Source organism: Symsagittifera roscoffensis, chromosome 3, assembly GCF_963678635.1.
Source record: "Symsagittifera roscoffensis chromosome 3, txSymRosc1.1, whole genome shotgun sequence".
Classification (NCBI taxonomy): Eukaryota; Metazoa; Xenacoelomorpha; order Acoela; family Convolutidae; genus Symsagittifera; species Symsagittifera roscoffensis.
Genome location: NC_087064.1, coordinates 5,633,330 through 5,652,697, shown reverse-complemented (window position 1 = coordinate 5,652,697; position 19,368 = coordinate 5,633,330). Strand labels below are relative to the sequence as shown.

The following is a 19,368-nucleotide window of genomic DNA, read 5'->3' as shown; positions in this document are numbered from 1 at the left end:
GATGAAAAAGAAAGATGCGTTGCACAAGTAGTCAGTAAAAGCTACTTTAAAATCACCTATCTTTGGCAATCTCCCAAAATTTCGGAGTTTAGAATCAATCAATCTAACAAAGGCAAAGCCAAGCTTCACACCAGTTTCGTCCACTTCACAAACATAACATGGCGAGCTAGTCGACAAAAAATTACCCGGTAATCAATAAAAATTGAAAAAAAAAATGAAAAAACTACAACAAAATTTTCATACCACGATTTGTCTCGAATGAAAATCGTTTTAGACACAGTGGCGAAGCAGAGCTTCGCATCACTTGCGATACAACACAAACATAAACACAAAAGCAAAGAAGAGCTTCGCACAAATTGCGATACAAAAATGAATGACTATCACTAATTGCAGATGAAGCAACAAATCGAAAAATTAAAAATTCATATAATTATTTTTTTTCTCAAAAAAAAACTTTAAGTTGAAAAAAATCCGAACTCTTGGAAGTGAATTACCTGCACCTCTACAACTTTAAAAACACAGATAAAGCAAAGGTTCGCCGTACTTGCAATACAGCACATTCTAAGCATGACGAACTAACCGACAGAAATGGAGATAAAAGCCGCAGAAAAACTCAGTTTTTTTATTGAAATATCGAATAATTTGATCTACCAAAAATATTCCTTCATTTTTCTTTATTTTGCCTTGAATATCAATCCCTTTGGAGAAGATATGTCAAGAAGTAAAGCAATGGAATGTAAAAGGAGCATCGAAATAAAACTTACAAAGACGAAAATTCTTGAGCAGACACGCTGCCCCGAAAAAAAAGTTTTTATTAGAAAAACTCTATATTAAAAAAAACTTTCAGGTCCTCCATCTTGATGTTTAGATTAAAAACATTTTTGCTCTTCAAATGGCTCAAAAAGAGGCCTCTAAGTCGATACAGACATTATAAACCAAAACCTACTAAGCCGAAAAAAGAAATTTCAACAAACCGAGTGGTTTAAAATAACCCAATCTAAAAAGTGTCGAGGGGAGCGTAAAGGTTGTGTTTTCCGTGAATCAACCCAAAATAAAGTAATTAACCCAGCCGATAAAAATAGGCTGAAAGAATTTGGGTCGAATTAAATGTTAAACGAAACAAAAAAAAGAAATACGAAGTCAAGGAAGTAAAATTTTTCCGTGTAGGATAAAATCAAATACTATAAGACACATTTAAAAAAGCGCAGCAAAATTTGGAATTAACTTCCTGCTTAATTTTTGTTGAACTAAATAAGAGGCTGTTTAGGTATCACTTGTTCTACAATTGACAAAGTAGTTTTTGCCTAATCATTACAGTAAAATTTTGGGTTCGAATTTAGCCACAAATTGCGCCACATAAACTATGCTGAATTTATACGCAAATTTTGTCTGAATAATTGTTGAGCGTAAATAGCAAAATTTAAAACAGCGAACAGACAGTAACGAAAGAGTCAATAAGCGCAAGTAAAAAGAAAAAAAAACTGACTTTATTTGGAAAAAACTCAATTTTCCAATTTCCAAGAAAAAAATATACGACCTTAATGCTCTTCTAATTTCTAGAACAGTTTATGATTGACACATTTTAGACCCGATTTCAGAAAACTCAATCAAAGGGTAAATTTTTTGTTTCGGAGAAATCTGATAATTAATTTCAATTTTCGAAATTAGAGGTCGATCACGTTTTTCGTGACATTTCCACTTATTTTTGCTATTCGATAGTGAAGTTTGCCTTCCAGTTAACAAAAGAAATGAACTTAAAAAGAAACAAGAAGTCAAACCGCGCAAAAGTAAATTTGAGCCTGAACAAAACTCAACACTTCCTGAAAAAAAAACAGAAAAAATCATCGCGACCTATATGAGAGTCTGACTGCGTTTAGCGACTCTTAAAAAGTGAGCTCAAACAAAGCAACGCATAGCCAACAGCCAGTTGGAAAAGTGTCACTGAAAATGACAAAAAAAGTGCCAGTGCCCTAGGGGACACTTATACTGTTCGATAGTCGATGTTGCGTAAACGCATTTTAAGACATTTTCATGGAAAAAAATTATCTCGACTTATAAGGTTCTTCACGTTCATTGAAACCAAAAAAAAACTAACGGGAAAACATGGTCTACATAAGTGCCTAATATTGGTTTATCGATAAATAAAAAAAAAATAAAAAAATTTCAGAGATAGGATATGACGATGTTTTAACGATGTGCTAATTCAAGTTCACAAAGGAACATTTCGCGAAAATCTCAGCGCACTTTGAGAGCAAGTGAATTTTAACGATACGATGTGTGATGACTCTGGACGATACGATTGCAGCACTTTTGAGTACAAGGAAGCTAGCTCAAAACCACTGCGATGATAATGAACTGAGGCCATGCACAGCAACCTTGCTCTTCGCTTATGAAAAAACTATCAGGTAGAATTTGCCGCAGATTTGGATAAGTCATGATTTTCTACTTCGGTTCTGAGAGGAAAACTGACGCAGTTGTGTAAGTTTTATTTTGAGTATGAAGGTGATTTACTATTGGGAAGTAATTCATTTCAATCGACCATTTCTCAGTTGCACCATTTATATCAGTATTTGAGAATAAATTCAATTTAGTAGTTCAGTTAATTCAACCGCTAGAATGCACAATAAATATAAATAGCATAGCACTTCTTCATTTGCATGTTTTGTAAGGTACTGAAGAATTAGTTCCAACTGTTTTCTCAGCGTGCTGTTTATACAAAAAAATTAGGTAAGACGCGATTGTTGACAAATATAATCAAAATTAGCAGATTACACAAACAGAACATTATTACCTCAATTTTCAATACAAATTCATCTTGAATCTCTTCGGATATACCCCCTCCCTATATATGTCAAATTTGAATTTCGAGTACAATAAATAAATCTGATTGAATATAATTAATCTCAATGGAAAATTAACGTGATGCTTTAGTATACGTTAAATTGAGTATCAAATTTAGGGGATATGTCCGAAAAAAATCCTTCACTTGTATATGTCTATGGTAAAATTACAAAATTTGATGCTTTGACGCAAACTCTTGAAATTTATCGGCCAACACTACAAATTAAAAATGATTTTAACAAACTTTCATGCCTACAATCGTTTACTGAAGGTTTTGCGAGCAAACAAGCATGAATTTTTTTATGAAAAAACCTTGTTTTTGCTCAATTCTTTTTTTTCAAAAGGCATAAGAATTACGCGCCACAAAAGCATGCAATAAAAAGACGAAATATAATCACTTCAGATTAAGGAGCTGAAACTTGAGTCAATTTCAATCGCAAAAACTGTCGACACGCGAAAATATACAAAAACCAAATATTTGAATTTGCAACCACTTTAATACAGCTTTACATCTCAGCAGATAACCATTGTTTGTGACTTGTTATTAAGAAACAACAGCGGCAAAATTAAGAGCATTAAATTTTGACACCAATTGTTCAAAAAGTGACCTAAGAGATTAAAAAAACTACTGCTATTAAGGTGCATATGCTTTTTAATAATGTTAAAGAGTACACGCAATTTGGCCATGGGCTAACCAAAACTTAAATGTCAGTAATAATGACATAGCACACAATAGCACTGTTTCAACGCCCAATGCATACACATAGACACCTGCGAGGCCATCCGTCGGCTTTTCAGACAAGTGAGGTTAGCTAGCATAGATACATCAATAGAGCAGAGCTCAAGTTCAAAAGTTCAAACAAGAAGTCAGTCCTCAGAATCCCAAACCCATATTTTGTGCGTACTACTCATTACTCAAAATTATTTCTACACGTGAGAGCAAAAATGAGCTCTTTTCCCGTTCAAAACTCCGCAACCGCTATTTTTTGCAATAAGCAATTTAACAAATGATTCCGAGAGTTTCCTGAGAAGCAAATCATACGCATATAAAAGCTTCGATCTGGTTATACAGTGACTGAACATTACATTTTGGAGTTACTTCATGGTTAAAAAGTATCGATTGAAAAAATCATCGGTGGTTCAAGGTGTCAAGGAAAAAGAGCCCGCAGGGAAGGGGGGATGGTGACAGGTTTACTTGGCGGGTGAGATTTCCACAGTCGGATTGGGAGCCCCGTTGGCTGTGGACGCCCCACTTTTCCCAGCCGCCGTAACAGTAGTGTCGGCTTCACCGCTCTCTTCGTTCGCCTGTTTTCGATGTAGTACTGGCGAGCTGCTCTGCGACTTGAGTCGACACGAGGTGGCCGCCACTAGAGCTGCTCCTCGGCCGCTGGCGTCTCTGGCAGTGATGAATTTGCACTCAGCTGCCGGGGACAGAATACTCAAGTACTCCTAAACCATAGAGTTTAAAACATCGCCAACATTTGATGAAAATCTGATAATAAACTCAAAAAACCAAGAAAAATGAATGATTTTTTTTTAAATTAAAACTGAACAAAACCCTTTTATAATTTGACTACCCATTAGGCAGTTGGAATAGTGTCAATTAACCGGAAAAAATAACTGACATGTTATTCGAAAATAATCAGCTTTCGAATTACAGAGGGCCTGAAGAATATGGCCTTAAAGCTCTCTCAATTTCAAATACAATTCACGAGTAACACTTTTTAGAACAGCCAACTGACAGTTTCGCGCATATCAAAGATATTGCACTTTATTCGAGCTTAATTTTATATAACTTTCTAATAAAGTGCAATATCTTTGATATGCAAGATGGTGACAGAATAACAGACGACGAGCTACAAACGGAGATTTGCAAATGAAAAAACTATTTGACGCCAGTATTATCGGAGGCGCGAATTTTCTTTATGGTAATGTGGATTACTCTGGAGAGATGCCAGTACGAGAGATAACTTGCAGATGCGAGAAAAAATCCACGCTGAAGACTCTGGTTTTCTACCGAACTTGACTTGTGTTAATCAGATGATATTTCCAGATGCCTCACTGTGCTTGCAAGGAATAATCAAATCTGCTTTAATATTGAACGTCACATCAAAAAACTAATGGGATATAATTCAGAAGAGTGGTTGTGTACCATACTGAACTTTGACATTCAACTTGATCAGTGGCGTGAATTAAGCAAAGTTCATTTATGTTGATTATACTTTTGCAAGAAACATTCACTTAGCTACAATCTATCACCGACACCAGGTGGATAAAATCTTGAATGAAACACTTTGCAATCATAGTTTTGAATAACATCATGCGACGTCGTCTTAACTAACAATACGCATTCGAAAAAAATATATATAATTGAGATCGAATAAGTTAGGCTCGATTCAGCTTTCATATGCGAGACAGTGGGAAAACAGAAAGGAACGCAAGAAACAGAAAAAAATGACTTGAATTCCAATTTTCGAACATTTACATTTACATTTTTGCTGTTCGATAAAGGAGTTTGCTTTTTAACAAATCAAGTCAAACCACTAAAAATCCAAATTGAATGTGATGAACAAATTTTAAGACGTTTTCCTGAAAACAAAACACCAGAAAACCACCAAGACCTATATAATAGTACTCACTACGTTCATTAATAAATTAAAATTATTTGAAAAATCTGGACAAAATGTGAAAATTTATTCAGCTGAGAAACCTGAAAATCAAAAACACAACGCCAACAGACAATTGGAAAAGCAAGTAAACAGAAACAAAAACTGACTTCAATGAAAAAAAATCTCAGCTTTCAATTTTCAAATTAAAATATAGATGCCCTTTAGCTCTTTAAATTTCTAGAACAAAGTATGATTGGCGCTTTTTTGATTAACATTAACCAAATATGAAAAAATATGATTAAAAAATTTTTATTTCGCAGGGAAATCTTAAAATCTGCTTTAATATTGCCTAATTAACCAAATATGAAAAAATATGATTAAAAAAATTTTATTTCGCAGGGAAATCTTAAAATCTGCTTTAATATTGCCTAAGTAAAAACTCAAAAAGTGCATATATAACTAAGAGCACTCATAAATGTATTAATATGAATGAATTCACATTTGTAGTTATTAGAGCATTTTAAGACTTTTTCCTGAAAAACAAAACAAAAAAGTCACCAAGTCATATATAAGAGTCTTCGCTACGTTTATACTACTGATCCACTTCAAAACTAAAAGCCGATCACGTTTTCCATGATCTTAACACTATTGCTGTTCAATAGTAGAGTTTGCTTTCCTTTTAACAAACGAAATGAACTGAGCTTAAAAAAAGCAAAGTCAAACCTTAAAAAATCAAAATTAACTTTTTTTTCTGAAAAACAAACAAAACACTCACCAAGACCTATAACAGAGTATTTTTCTACAACCATTAACAAACACTGTCAATGGATCTCAGAATTTAAAAAAAATTGCGAAATCTGGGCCAGTCTCGCAAACTTTTCAGGTTTTGGTCCCCTAACATTTCTGAGGTTTTGGATCCCGTACATTTTTCAAGTTCTTCCCGAAAAAAGAGAAGAACCCCCTCTGATGAAAATTAAAAGATGAAGCAGAAGCACAAATTTGCAACCACAATCTACAACACAGAGGCGAAGTTGCACTTCGCATACACAAGCAAAAATATGACCGATAACGTTACTAGGAAAAACTGAATGTGTAAAAACTCTGAGTCTACAAAATTTCTTACAAGCCTACGCACGCCAATTATGAGCCAACAAAATAGCTAAGCGACGCCAGCCAATTATGACGCATTATCAGTACCAGTCAATTTGAAAAAAAAAAAGAAATTTACTAACTAACAAGCCTCAATTTATAGAGCGGACGCATTTTAACTCGTATAATCCATTATAGCTGATTGATTATAATCAATAAAAAATCGAATTAATACTTTGAATTAATCTTTCTCAAGTTTTAACTACAGTGGACATTGTAGAATTGTTATTACCGTGATGTACTCCCGGAACTTCTGGAAGTTAAGATAGAGACTGCCGTCACAGATGATGGTCAGTTTGTCCTTCCCTATCTTCTTGATGATGGCCGCCAACCCAATAGCCGCCATCTTGCCCGCCCTCTTCGTCACCGCCTTGCACAGCTGCTGCACCGCAACACAGTCTTGCCTAAACATAAACAATCAGTTAGATGCAAGATAAAGGAACTGTAAGATTTTGACATTTTTTTTCTTTATATCTATTATATTTTTTTTCTTTATGAATGTTGCTTAGATTAAACAATCAGGTCCATATAAGACAGTACTTAATAGAAAGTTCTCAGCGGCGCTTCAACAGGTTGAATTACCTTCTGCGCTTGCTCAAGTTGGTGCTCTATCCATGATAAGTTCTCCATTGTTAGATTATTGCACTACTTGAAACAAATTTATTTATTTATATAAACATTAGCAACAAATAAACATAGCCAACAGTAGACAGTTGGAAAAGTGAAAAAAAAACAGGAACACCGAAAAAAAGTTGGTTATAAACTGCTGAACATTTTCAACTAAATTTCAAAGAACAGTGCTATTTAAAATATCCGCACAAAAAGAATAAAACTTTAAGAGCAGAACTTAACCGCGTTCTCAAATTGAGCTGACTTTAGACAAAAAAAATGATGAATTCAAAACTTGCTTAGAACTTTAGCAGAATTAATATGGTGCATTTTTTCAAAATTCGGGCTCAAGTTTGCCCTATTATTATTTACCCTATTCTTGAACTATTTCAAGAGAGCTTCCCATATAGACCAACAAAGTTTAGGAAGGTATAATCTCTAAAACTTGGCGCAAAATGTCTAAAAATTGGTACTTTACATAGGAAAATTGACATTTTTTGGCGATCAATCAAAAATAAGTTTAACTACACAATTGATACGCTTATACACTCCTTAAATTTTGTTGGGCTATATAAGAGCCTCATTTTGATATGTTTTGTCAGCAATTGAGCCAATAGTTTCGGCGTACTTTTTGATTGACTAAAACAAAACCCAAAAAAAGTTTTTAGGTTGAAATTTGGGCCCATAATTAGCAAAAATTTGCACCCTTTTAATTTTGCTGAAATTCTAAGCCAGTTTTGTCCTCATCTTTTCTGTCTAAAGTCAACCCAATTTGAGAAATACCCGTTTTAAATTTCAAGTTTTGATCGTTTTGTCCGATAATTTGAACACAGAGGCGAAGCTGTGCCTCGCTAACTCTAGCGAGAACACGGCAAAAAGCAGCTCTAGAGTTCTTAAAAGCGCAACGAGAAAAAAAATAAAAATAAGTTTCGAATAAGTTAAAATTCGGCGACGTCTCGGACTTGAATCTAAAACTTCCTGCGACATAGAAATTATGAGTCTCACGCACTAAACACTCCACGGATGCTTAATCCATCAAAAACACTGGCCACAAATCAAGCCGAGAACAGATGCTGTTGAAATTTCCAATGCTACAGATCGTGATTATAACAAAAAGGCACAGTGAACACTTTTAATGAATTCTTTTATTTGCGAGTTAGGTTAGAAAAAAGTGTTTTAGTACGAGCTTTCCTTTTTTCCAAGCTAACTCGCAAAACACTAGCTGCTTGCTAGCGTAATCAGCACTGTGAACAAAATGCCACGTTGAAACTCTTTGAATTTTTACACAAAGGCGAAGCTGCGCTTTGTAAACAGCAGCGAGAACACGACAAAGAGCAGCTCTATAAAGGGCAATAAAAAAGTAGAAATAAAATTCGAATTGATAAAAATTCGGCTACGTGTCGGATTCGATCCTGCGTTCTAGATATTATGCGTCTCACATACTAACCACTCAGCCACGGACGCTAAATAAATCACAAACACTGGCCACAAATAAAGCAGAAAACAGATGCTATGATATTTCGAATGCTACCGATCGTGATTATAGCAAAAGTGAAATAGACGAACTTTTATTTGTTAAGTTTTCGGAAAAAAGTTTCGTACTAACACAATAACGCTCGCAAGGTGGCTAGTGTAAAAGATAGCCAATCGAAGATTGACAGAGAGTAATGAACGCAAAACATAAAAAACACACAGACTTTGTTGAAACAATGTTAGATGCAATCAAACAATCAAAGAAAAAAATAGATGCCCGTTAGGCTCTTTGAATTTCTGGAACAAAGTTTTTACTCCGCTGGATATCTAACAATTAAATTCCAATTCTAAAACTAGAAAATGTTCGTTTTTTTGCGCCATTTTCACGTTCGTAACTGGAGAGTGCTAATTAGGTCACTTTCAGGAGATGAATTTCAGTTAAACTCAAAAATAGCATATTTACCAAAGCTCATTCATAAATGCATTAATTGTATTAATGCACATCTGTAGTTATTGCAGCATTTTAATAATTTTTGCTGAAAACAAAAAATCACCAAGAGCTATATAAGAGTTTTCACTACGTTCACTACTCTTAAACAATATTGAGCGTGAAGAAACATTAAATCTTTTCCCGAAATTAATTGACAATGGTTAGTATTGATTAATTGGGTCTCTTTAACTATACTCTATAAAGAAATAAATCAACGGTTAATTATATGAGAACTTTAAACCTAGTAAAGAATCTCCCCCTTTTGCAAAAGGGGAGGATAAAGTTAAAGAGACTCGATTAATTAGTACCGATTCTTTAATATCTAATAAGCCCGGATGTGGGGCGTATGTGATGTACCTTGAAACATGGGGAATGTCTAGATCGTAGTGGAGGTGGTAATGGATTCGCTCCAGATTAGGCGTGTTGTCGTGGACCATAGCCGAGACATACTTTGTTTCCAAGATGTACTTAGTCTTAAACTTCTCTCCAACTTCCCCTTGGAAGAACACTCCCTGCTTAGCGAAGTCAATACACGCAATCCTGCAGATCTCACCGATGTACATGCCCGAGATCATTTTCTCGTAGATCTGTTTGCCTGGGTTCATAGAGTCCACGTCTACTCGTAAGTCGTACAGTGTTCGGAAGTCGTTCAGCAGTCCACTGTTGCCGAATGCTCCGAACTCAGTATTGATTACCATCTAAACACGGGCAAATAGAACAACACTGCAAACAATTTGCAAGCCGCTCTTTATCGTCGCAATTTTTACAGAACTAACCACTTGATTTCAGATCAATTATATAATCCGTCAACCAATTCAAACGAAGAGTGCTTAAATTCGTTTTCAAAACTCACTAAATTTTGAAAAACATTTTAAGTTTTTCTGAAAAAACGAACTTGAATGATATTTATAATTTCTAGTTTGTGCAAAATTCAAAACCTGAAGTTTTATTTCAAATTGAAGGATCTCTTCAACTATAACCCCTTCACGTGTTTCCAAGTACAAAAACTCAACGTTTAAGAAAATTCCCACCACTTTGCAAAGTGAGTGTGGGCGGGCGGGTGTTGCGATCCGTTACTGAGGTTCATAATACGTTCTTATTCTTATGTTTAGTTGGATATTTAAGTCATTGGTTTTATAATTGCAAATTTAATTATCTGTAGTGTATGTAATTCAGCACTTAAACATAACACGAGCTGCATGTTAAACATCAATTCTTCATTTTTGAATTCAACTTTCACTTGGAAACAGAGACAGATATTTATATTTGAAAGACGTTTCAAGTGACGGTTTAACTCGAGTGCCGAATACCAACTTTAGTCAAACTTACACACAAAGAACTAGAAACTGAAAAGTTCTGTTTTATCACTTGCCACCAATCACCGAGGAGGCGTGTAGGGGAACGTTTTCAATGGTGAACATAAACAAACGTCACAAAACACAATTCTTCCACCACAAGTTATTCATGTATTAAATGTATAGAAAACAGGCTTTAGAGAGTGTTATGGCGAAAAGTTAGGATTAAGAAACCAAAACGGATAAATCTCGATTAATTTCAAAAACAGCTGAAACTAATCTTTGGAGCGAGATTAAACAAAAACTTGCTTCTTATATCATGGCGACACCATGAAAATTCCGATCGCCGTTTCACCTGACAAAAGTGATTTTTTTTTTAAAGTTTTTAGAAATTTAGCACCCAAAATTCCTGATATGGGGTTGCAACCTCCACCACTTATGACATAATGAGGAATTTGGCGACACTGTGTAGCCATATTAGCGTCTATCATGATCCGGAATTTTTGATTCAGAAATTATTTCTCTTTACTTAACATTAGTGAAATTATTAAAATTTTCTCAAAGACTGACAACTTTACTGATTTTATAAACAAACGTATCATGGAAAGACTGCTAGTTCACAAATTGCTTGCGGTTTTTCCATACTCTGCTAGTATCTTTTTACCTTACCCCACGTTCTACGGCCTTCGAAAATTTCGAAATATTTTTGAGCCTTTACACAAAAACTGGCCTAGTCAGTGGAAAACTTCTTTTGTTACCCCTTTATACAAATCTGATGCTCGCAATGACATTACTAACTACAGACCAATTAGTATTTTACCACGAATTTCCCTTATCCTGGAAAGAATTCTTTTCAACTTTACTTATCCAAAAGTTAGACATCTAATCAAACGTCAGCAACATGGTTTCATGAAGTCGCGCAGTACTATCAGCCAATTGATCATCTATCTCGACTCAATTTATTCTTCCTGCGATAAAAATTCTCCTGGACTAGCCATTTACTTTGATGTGAGAAAAGCTTTTGATTCAGTACCGCATCATTTGTTACTTGCTAAACTTGTTATACTCGGCTTTGATTTTGAATTTCTCCAGTTGTTTGAATCTTATCTGACAAACCGGTATCAGTGTGTGCTAATAAATCAATCAATTTCGTCTCCTCTGCCAGTTACCTCGGGCGTTCCTCAGGGGAGTGTTCTCGGCCCACTTCTGTTTATTTTATTTATAAATGATATGACCGATGATGTGTTAAATAGTGAATTTTATCTATTTGCAGACGACCTGAAGATTAATAGCTCATCTGCTCCATCATTAGTTCAAAAAGATATCGATTCTCTTTTTAATTGGTCAACTAACAATCACTTACAGTTTCATTCTGCCAAATGTAAAGTTCTGAACTTTGGTGGTTATGATGATTCTATCCAATTCTTGCTCGGATCAGACATCTTACCATTTGTTGATGAAATTAAAGATCTTGGTATCATAGTCTCCAACAATCTTTCCTGGAAATCCCATCTGAATACTAAGTTGATAAAATGTTCCAGATTGTTTTATTTTCTGAAACGAAATATTCCTTTCTCGGTATCCTGCAGTCGAAAAAAGTTACTTTACAATACTCTCATTCTGTCAATCTTACTTTACGGTGCTCCTGCATGGTGCCCTTCTTTGACACTATTACATCAGCTTGAACTGTTCCAGTACAAAGTTCTAAGATGGATCAAGAAATGTTCATCGTATGTTTCAGGGCTACTAAATCTGAATATGCTTCCAATTAGCTATGTATTGATTAGAGTTGAAATTCTTCTACTTTGGAAGCTCCATAACAATGTTATTGATGTTGACTGCAAAAGTGCAACCAGCTCGCTTCCTACGCGTTCCGCTACGAGTGGCCTATTCGTCATACCGAACACGAGGAAATTGAAAACTGACGATAACTTCTTTGTACGAGCTCCCCGTGCTGCCAATGAACTTCTGCGTCTGAAAATTATATCTTTCGACATGCCCCTGGGAATGTTCAAATCAAAACTGAATAAATTTTTACTGCTTAAAACTTCAACTTTGTTTGATATAAACAGATCATGCACATTCTTTGTCAAATGTTTTTGTAAAAATTGTCGATCGTAAGTTCATTCAATATTTATATTAACCCTGTATCCACCAATGGAATTAAAGTCTTTTACTACTACTACTACTACTTTACCTGGATTGTTATTTTTCATTTTCTCAAAAACTACCCAGCCAAATCTGATACCAAGATCTATCGAAACAAATCATATTATCCCTCCTGTATATGCAGCTACGCCTTAAAAATTTACAGCCATAGAAACATCGGGTAATTTGGACCGGTATTTGGAATGTTCTCAATAACTACCCTATCAAACCTGAGATTTAGGACTAAATTGTGCATCTTTTTTCTGCAATAGCAACTACGTTTTTATTCTAAAAAAATCGACCTAGAAAACGTTTTTGGATACTTTCTAACTTGTATAAAAAATCTATTTGAGCATAATTATTGAGCATAATTATTCTTTGCAACAAGAAACCTTATACTCTGGTAAAACTAAACTTATCATAATGCTGATTCTATGCAAAAACCTAGAAAAATTGAGAGGCATTTACAATGAATTTTAAATATTATAGAAGAAAATTACCAGATGTTTTGCGAGAACACAGCAACTGATGGTGGGAGGCTACCTGAACACAGGAAACCAAATCCAAACAAAAACAAGGATAGCCGGTTATTGTGCAAGTAGCATAGAATGTTCCGACCATAGTCTTTAAAACAGTACAAAAAGTTTTTTTTTTCAATTTAGTTGTTTCTGCGTGGTGTTTTATAGGGATATGACATAAAACTATAATTTAGGTATATTCGACTCATAGTTTTATAGGCAAATAGGACAAAAACTTGTGTAGACAAATCTAGAAAAAAAAATTAAGATTCGACAGAAAAAAAATTCAAATTAAAAAAATGGTTCCCGAAATGGAGCTAAAAAGCTATTTTTAGTTGTCTAAACTAAATTTTTAGGGCCTAAAATAGGCATAATTAGGCTAATGCAAGCTTACTCGCTTGCTTTAGTCGCTCGATTTTAGACGAAAAATCAAAAATTTCAAACCTGTATTTCTCGACACTTTAATATGGCATATTACTCAACGCAGTCCAATGGTTATTTGTGGTACCGGAATTTGTGTGGAAAACAAGAAGAAAAAAAATTAAACACCCCAATACAAAGTTCCTCCCCATTTTCGATGGTCGGAACAAAAATTTAGTTGGGCCAAATTCCAGTACTTACAATTTTCTATTTTTCATTCCGACCATGAACGACGCAAAATCAATTTATAGAAGCTACAACTTCTGAAAAAAAGGCAAACAAATGAAAACGAAAAAACATAGCCAACATATTTGAAAAAGAGCCAATGGACGGTAGGAAACAGGAAAAAAACTGTCGAATGTCAAAGTAAAAAAAATACGGCTCTGAAGCTCTTTGTATTTCAAGCACAATTTAAGATTTACAGTTGTTTGGATAAATTTGACGCAATTTGAGAAAATTGGATCAATAGTTAAACTTTTCATTTCGCTGGGAAATCTGGATATTAAAATCCGCTTCCGAAACTTTTCGTGACCTTTACACTTGTTCGATAGTGGAGTTATCTTCCTTTTAACAAGGGAAATGAACTGAACTTGATAAGAAATCAAAGGTCAAACCGTGAAAAAGTAAACTTCAGCCTGAACAAATTTTAAGACTGTTCCTGAAAAAAACGTCCCTAGCTTTATAAGAGTCTTGGCTACGTTCATCGACTCTTAATAGACCAAAAAAACTCGAATCCTAATAGACCAAAAAAAAACTATAAGTCTGAAATACCATGTTAGGCTGGACTTCAAACAAAACAGCCATCAGGTATATGGAAAAATATCAATGAATAAAAAAACTATACGAACTGATTGCTTTTTGAAGAACTTTCAAAGAAAAGAATATATGGCATAAAAATCAGAACCCTTCAAATTTTTGTAATCGACAATTCTTTTTATCAGTCTAAGCAAACTAGAATCAATCTTCATTTAACACAGATGCAAAGCAGAAACGAAGCAAGAAAACTGCACAAAAAGCGCTAAAAAGCCAAAAGATAAAGTGAAAATTAAGCACAGAAAAAATTTGTTTGTAAATTTACCGAGTATTTAAAATGCAAACATTCTCAAAATATGTGTGTTGGGAGTCGGTTATTTCTGGGGTCGTAGGCTTCAGTAGTTGAGTCCTGTGGACAAAGTTTTAAAGGGGACAAGTCTAGTACCCGGTTGCAATACACTTGCTCTCTTTTGTGTATAAAATTTCTCAGCCCTAAGTTTAAGTTTCATGCTGGTCGACCCTTAACTTGAGCTGATAAGTAAAAATAATTCAAGAAAACCAAACAAACTAGCGCTCAGATAATAAAAAAATTCGCGACAAACAGACACATTGAGTTTAGGAAACATATTTCGAAATCGCCGCATAAGTCGTTTTATCTCTACAAATAGCTGTAAATCTAACTTGTACATAAAAACTTTGATGTAGTTCCAGAATAACTAACAAAATTTGTTTATATTTTGAGTTTCAAACAAATTCCGATGAAACAATCACTCCACGTCAGTTTACTATTTTTTTCTAGTTATGAATTGCAGCTTCAATGAGTCAGACTAAACAAGTGATGGAAAAGCTACACCAACCATGAGAAATGAAAGTTAATGCAACTCTTATTTTGGTTGGGACACTCAAGCGTTTCAATTAGTATAAATTATGTTTGATGCTTGAGTCGACCATGGTTAGAGTCGGACGCATGTTTTGTTATCAGAGATTATTAGAAAGCTTAAAACTTTACATACGTGGGGAGTCTAAAATGAAACATGAATGATGTCATTTGAGTATAATGGTGGCTTAGCTTTCTCTTTGAACACATAACTTAATTCAATTTGCCGTTTCAGTTCGCTGAACAACAAATGGTATTTCAAGTTTAATTTGAATTAAACATCCCAAAAGAGGTACCGAAAAAGGAAAGATTTCTGTAAACCACGTCCTCCGGTCAGCTTTGGACCACTTCAAAAATTATAGCTTACATAACCAACTTAAATGCAAAATCGTGGTTTTGAAACGAGCAATTATCAAAAATGTCAGATGTGAATCTTTTTAGAGCTGAATTGGTAGAACTTATTATCTAAACAAAGCAAATACTCAATCAATGGCAATTTTTTGAACAAGCTTTTTGAATATTTTCAATTTGAAGAATTCATATGAATTATTTGAATAGGCCACAAAAGATTTCAGTGTTAACACGCATTTTTCTCATACTCGGTTGACTTCAAACGGAAAATGATGAAGACAAAACTTCCCTAGATCACTTTGGGCTTTTTTTACTCAATAAAAAATTACGCTTAAACATCTGGTTCAATTGCTGATAAAATTAGTTCAATATTCAAGATCCCATGTGGCCAACACAGTTAAGAACGGGTATAATCTCCAAAAAAATTGCGCAATTTGTTTCAACATTAAAAACTGGTTTTTTTATATCGTAAAAATGACTTTTTGGCAATCAAACGAAAATAAACTTATTTACAAAACCTGAAAAATTGGAACTATTCGTAAACTTTGTTGTGGTACATGGAAACTTACTTTGAATTTCCTCAGCAATTGAACGATTAAATTTGGCGTAATTTTTGATTAACTAAAAACCCCAAAAAATATCGTTTTTTGGGAAATATGTTAGGCCTGATTTTCGCTAAAATGCACCATAATACTAAATACTCTAAAACTCTAAAGAAAATTGTCCTCAACATTTTTATGCTCAAGTCAACCCAATTTGAGAAAAATGTCTTTTAAATTTCAAGTTTTATTCGTTGTGTTCGGATAATTTAAATCATTGCTGTATATTCAAAAAATATCACAAATATTCTATAAAGTTTTAAAACATGTACCTGGTCACTATCTTTTGGGTCCAGGCTCAGCGTTTTGATGTTTTCCAGTTTCTCCACATAACAGGCGTTGGTTCCAGTTCCGTAGATGACACCAATCTGAGCTTCGTCATCTTCATAAGCTCCAGTGCACAGACAGCCGACGGTGTCATTAACAATGGCCTCTACTCGCACGTGGTTTCCTAGAAACAATCGAAAATAATGACCATTGTGGTGTGGCAGAGAAGTTGCACACAGAAGCGAAGCAGAGCTTCGCACCACTTGCGATAAAGCACATCAAAAAATTAAATATATCACCTCAAATTTCTTTAAATTTTAAGCAAAAGTATATGATTGAGACTTCTTTTAAAAAAACTAACCCAATTTGAGAAAATTGGTTTAATAAATTTTTGCGCTGGGAAATCCTTAAAATAAAATCCACTCTTGAAACTTGAAAACATTCACGTTTTTCGCGCCATTTGCACGCACTTTTGTTATTGTGCAGCGTCATTTGCTTTCATTTAAGCGAATGAATTTGAATTTGAAAATCAAATTTGAGCGTGAACAACTATTAAAACTTTTTAGAAAAACGAAAAAAACTCACGACTGAAACTAAAATTCTTTACATCGCTCATTGACACTTAAAATCCCTTTTTTCATGTCCAGAAATCGAAAAAAAAAAACCAGGTTGTGCTTATGTGGCAATAAATCATGTTTCAGTTTTAACTTGATATCAATCAGCAGTTTAAATTGATGTGGTATAAACATTCGGTACCATATGGCATCATTTGTGATCCAAGATAAACTCGAAAAATTAGCAAATTGACGAAACACCTGGTATTGACGGAAGCATCGCTTTCGGGTAAAATCTAAAAGAAAAAAACATTTGAAGCAAAGGTTGCTATTGAACATATGCTTGCAATTCGAGCTAATTAACTTACACTGATACTCAATAAGGACTGAACATACATACTATTTAGGTATTAATTGTTCATAATTGGTTTTCGTTTTTTTTTTGTATTTTTTTACATGACAGCAATGATAAAGCTGAAATTACCTCTCAATTCGATGGCTTCGTTCAACTTCTGCACAACATCTTGTCCAATGACTTCTGGGATATTGAATCCTTTGGTCCAGTTCAATAATGTAGCGCTGGCAAGGCCATTCAGTTGACAGGGGAAGGAAAACGTGAAACCTTAAAAAACAACGACTTATTGTCAGAGAACAAAAATTTTGATATTTCTTCCAATCAATTTACATCTATTTAATTTCAAAAAAAAAAAACACATAATGAAGAGACCTCCTTTATTATATACGACGCACAACTTCGGTGTTATGTTCCATTTAAAAAAATTAAAGGTATATATTACACACCCAGGGGCAACTCGTAATCCTGAAGAGAGTTTTCGCTGACAACAATGGCAATACACTCTGCCATGTAGTCGAACAGCTGGAATCCTGTGCCTTTCATCACTTTCTCAGGAATATCGAACCACTTGCTGGTCACTTCATCTTTGGTAGTTCCTTCGTGAAACGTTACAATTAGAACTCTGAATCTCGTGCCTCCCAAATCCAAAGCCACATATCGGCCTTGCTCTGAGCCATTCGGTAGCGCCCTGACATACGTGGGAAGCATTCTCAAGTCTGATGGTTGACCTGTAAAAAGAAGGTCAGAAAAAAAAACGAAAATTACATTAAATATAAAGACGAAATATTGCAACAAAAAATTCTTGACTTGTAAAACTTAATAACTTAAACTTAAAACAGATGCGAAGGGCAGCAAGAAAAAGTTGGCTTATCTTTTCGAATGAAAACCACTAAATTGAAAAAAAATCTTTGTCTCGATTATGTTCTATTTGCGGATCCAGGGTTGGGAATGTTTTAAAACATGTTTTAAAACAAGGCAAAAAAAAACACGTTTTAAAACAGAAAATAAAAAACAGTGTTTTTTGTTTTAAAACTTTTATCGTGAAAGCTAGCATAGGCAGGGAGTCGAACCCCTGCGCCATCCCTTCCTATCCCAATTGCTGTCGCCTGTCCTTCCCAATTGCTCTACATTTCTTAATAAGATGCGGTTGTTTGCTTGAATAATATGACGTATACGTATGTTTGGGCGGTCGCGGCATTATTTGGAAGAATCATTGGAAAATATATTGAAATCCGAAACTTCATTCCGGTCAAATGGTTCGTAGCAATTTCAGTGATTTGTAAATTAAGTTATAGAACCGTACCAATAGCGCTTATATTCCGAGACCTCTGAGATTTGTCCCAATAAACATGAGTTACACCGTAATAAAGGGTCACTTTTAATTTATAAACGTTAAAAGCTGACTTGATATTACCTACAACAACTACACCTAGACTACAACTGACGTGTGATATTTTGAAACTTTAACTATTGATACTTTTCATGTTTTCATACTTGTATTATTGTCTTTTCAGAAGACTTGAATTTACACTTCTTCTGTTTCTTCTATACGTATGTTGCTCAGTATTTCTGAGGCAAAGTCTAAACTATATCGATAATTTGAAGAGCTTTTACACATGAAAAACGAATTTCCACAATAAAATAGAGTTGTTTAAACGCAGGCTTTAACTCAATTACATTCATTCACTCACTAACTAACTACTTACTTCTGTTACACTGTTTTAACGTGCGTTTATCTTTCAGATCAACATATGAACATATAGGTCGAACAAAAGATGCAATATGGAAGAAGTTCGAGCTTATTCAAACACCAGGTTCAACTCAATGCAGTACGCTTGTACACAGAATTAGAGATCATTGGGAAAAATGCAAAGGTAGAAAACGGCACGGCGAAAAAGATAAAGATACTATTTCGATTCCACCAAACCAAAGGAGTTTGTCATTTCGGTACAAACTACTTTATCTTCCGTTCAAAAGCAACCGGAAATTCAAATCACCCGAGCTATTATAGCTCTGAACGCACCCTTCCGAGCAGTTGAAAATGAAGAGTTTAAGAAGGA

At 34.5% G+C, this 19,368-nt stretch overlaps 1 protein-coding gene across 1 annotated transcript in view; it reads right to left on the bottom strand.

Moving 5' to 3' along the window:
* Positions 1 to 2,470: 2,470 nt before the first annotated feature.
* LOC134841121 (hexokinase-1-like) overlaps positions 2,471 to 19,368 on the bottom strand; it is a 38,710-nt gene continuing 21,812 nt past the window's right edge. Inside the window, exons 3-8 of the mRNA XM_063856910.1 lie at positions 17,755 to 18,036; positions 17,438 to 17,575; positions 16,405 to 16,583; positions 9,529 to 9,869; positions 6,832 to 7,003; positions 2,471 to 4,290 (exon numbers count right to left, since the gene is read on the bottom strand). Of these exons, the coding sequence (XP_063712980.1) occupies positions 4,033 to 4,290; positions 6,832 to 7,003; positions 9,529 to 9,869; positions 16,405 to 16,583; positions 17,438 to 17,575; positions 17,755 to 18,036 (1,370 nt within the window). The 3' untranslated portion in view covers positions 2,471 to 4,032. The remainder of the gene's footprint in view (positions 4,291 to 6,831; positions 7,004 to 9,528; positions 9,870 to 16,404; positions 16,584 to 17,437; positions 17,576 to 17,754; positions 18,037 to 19,368) is intronic.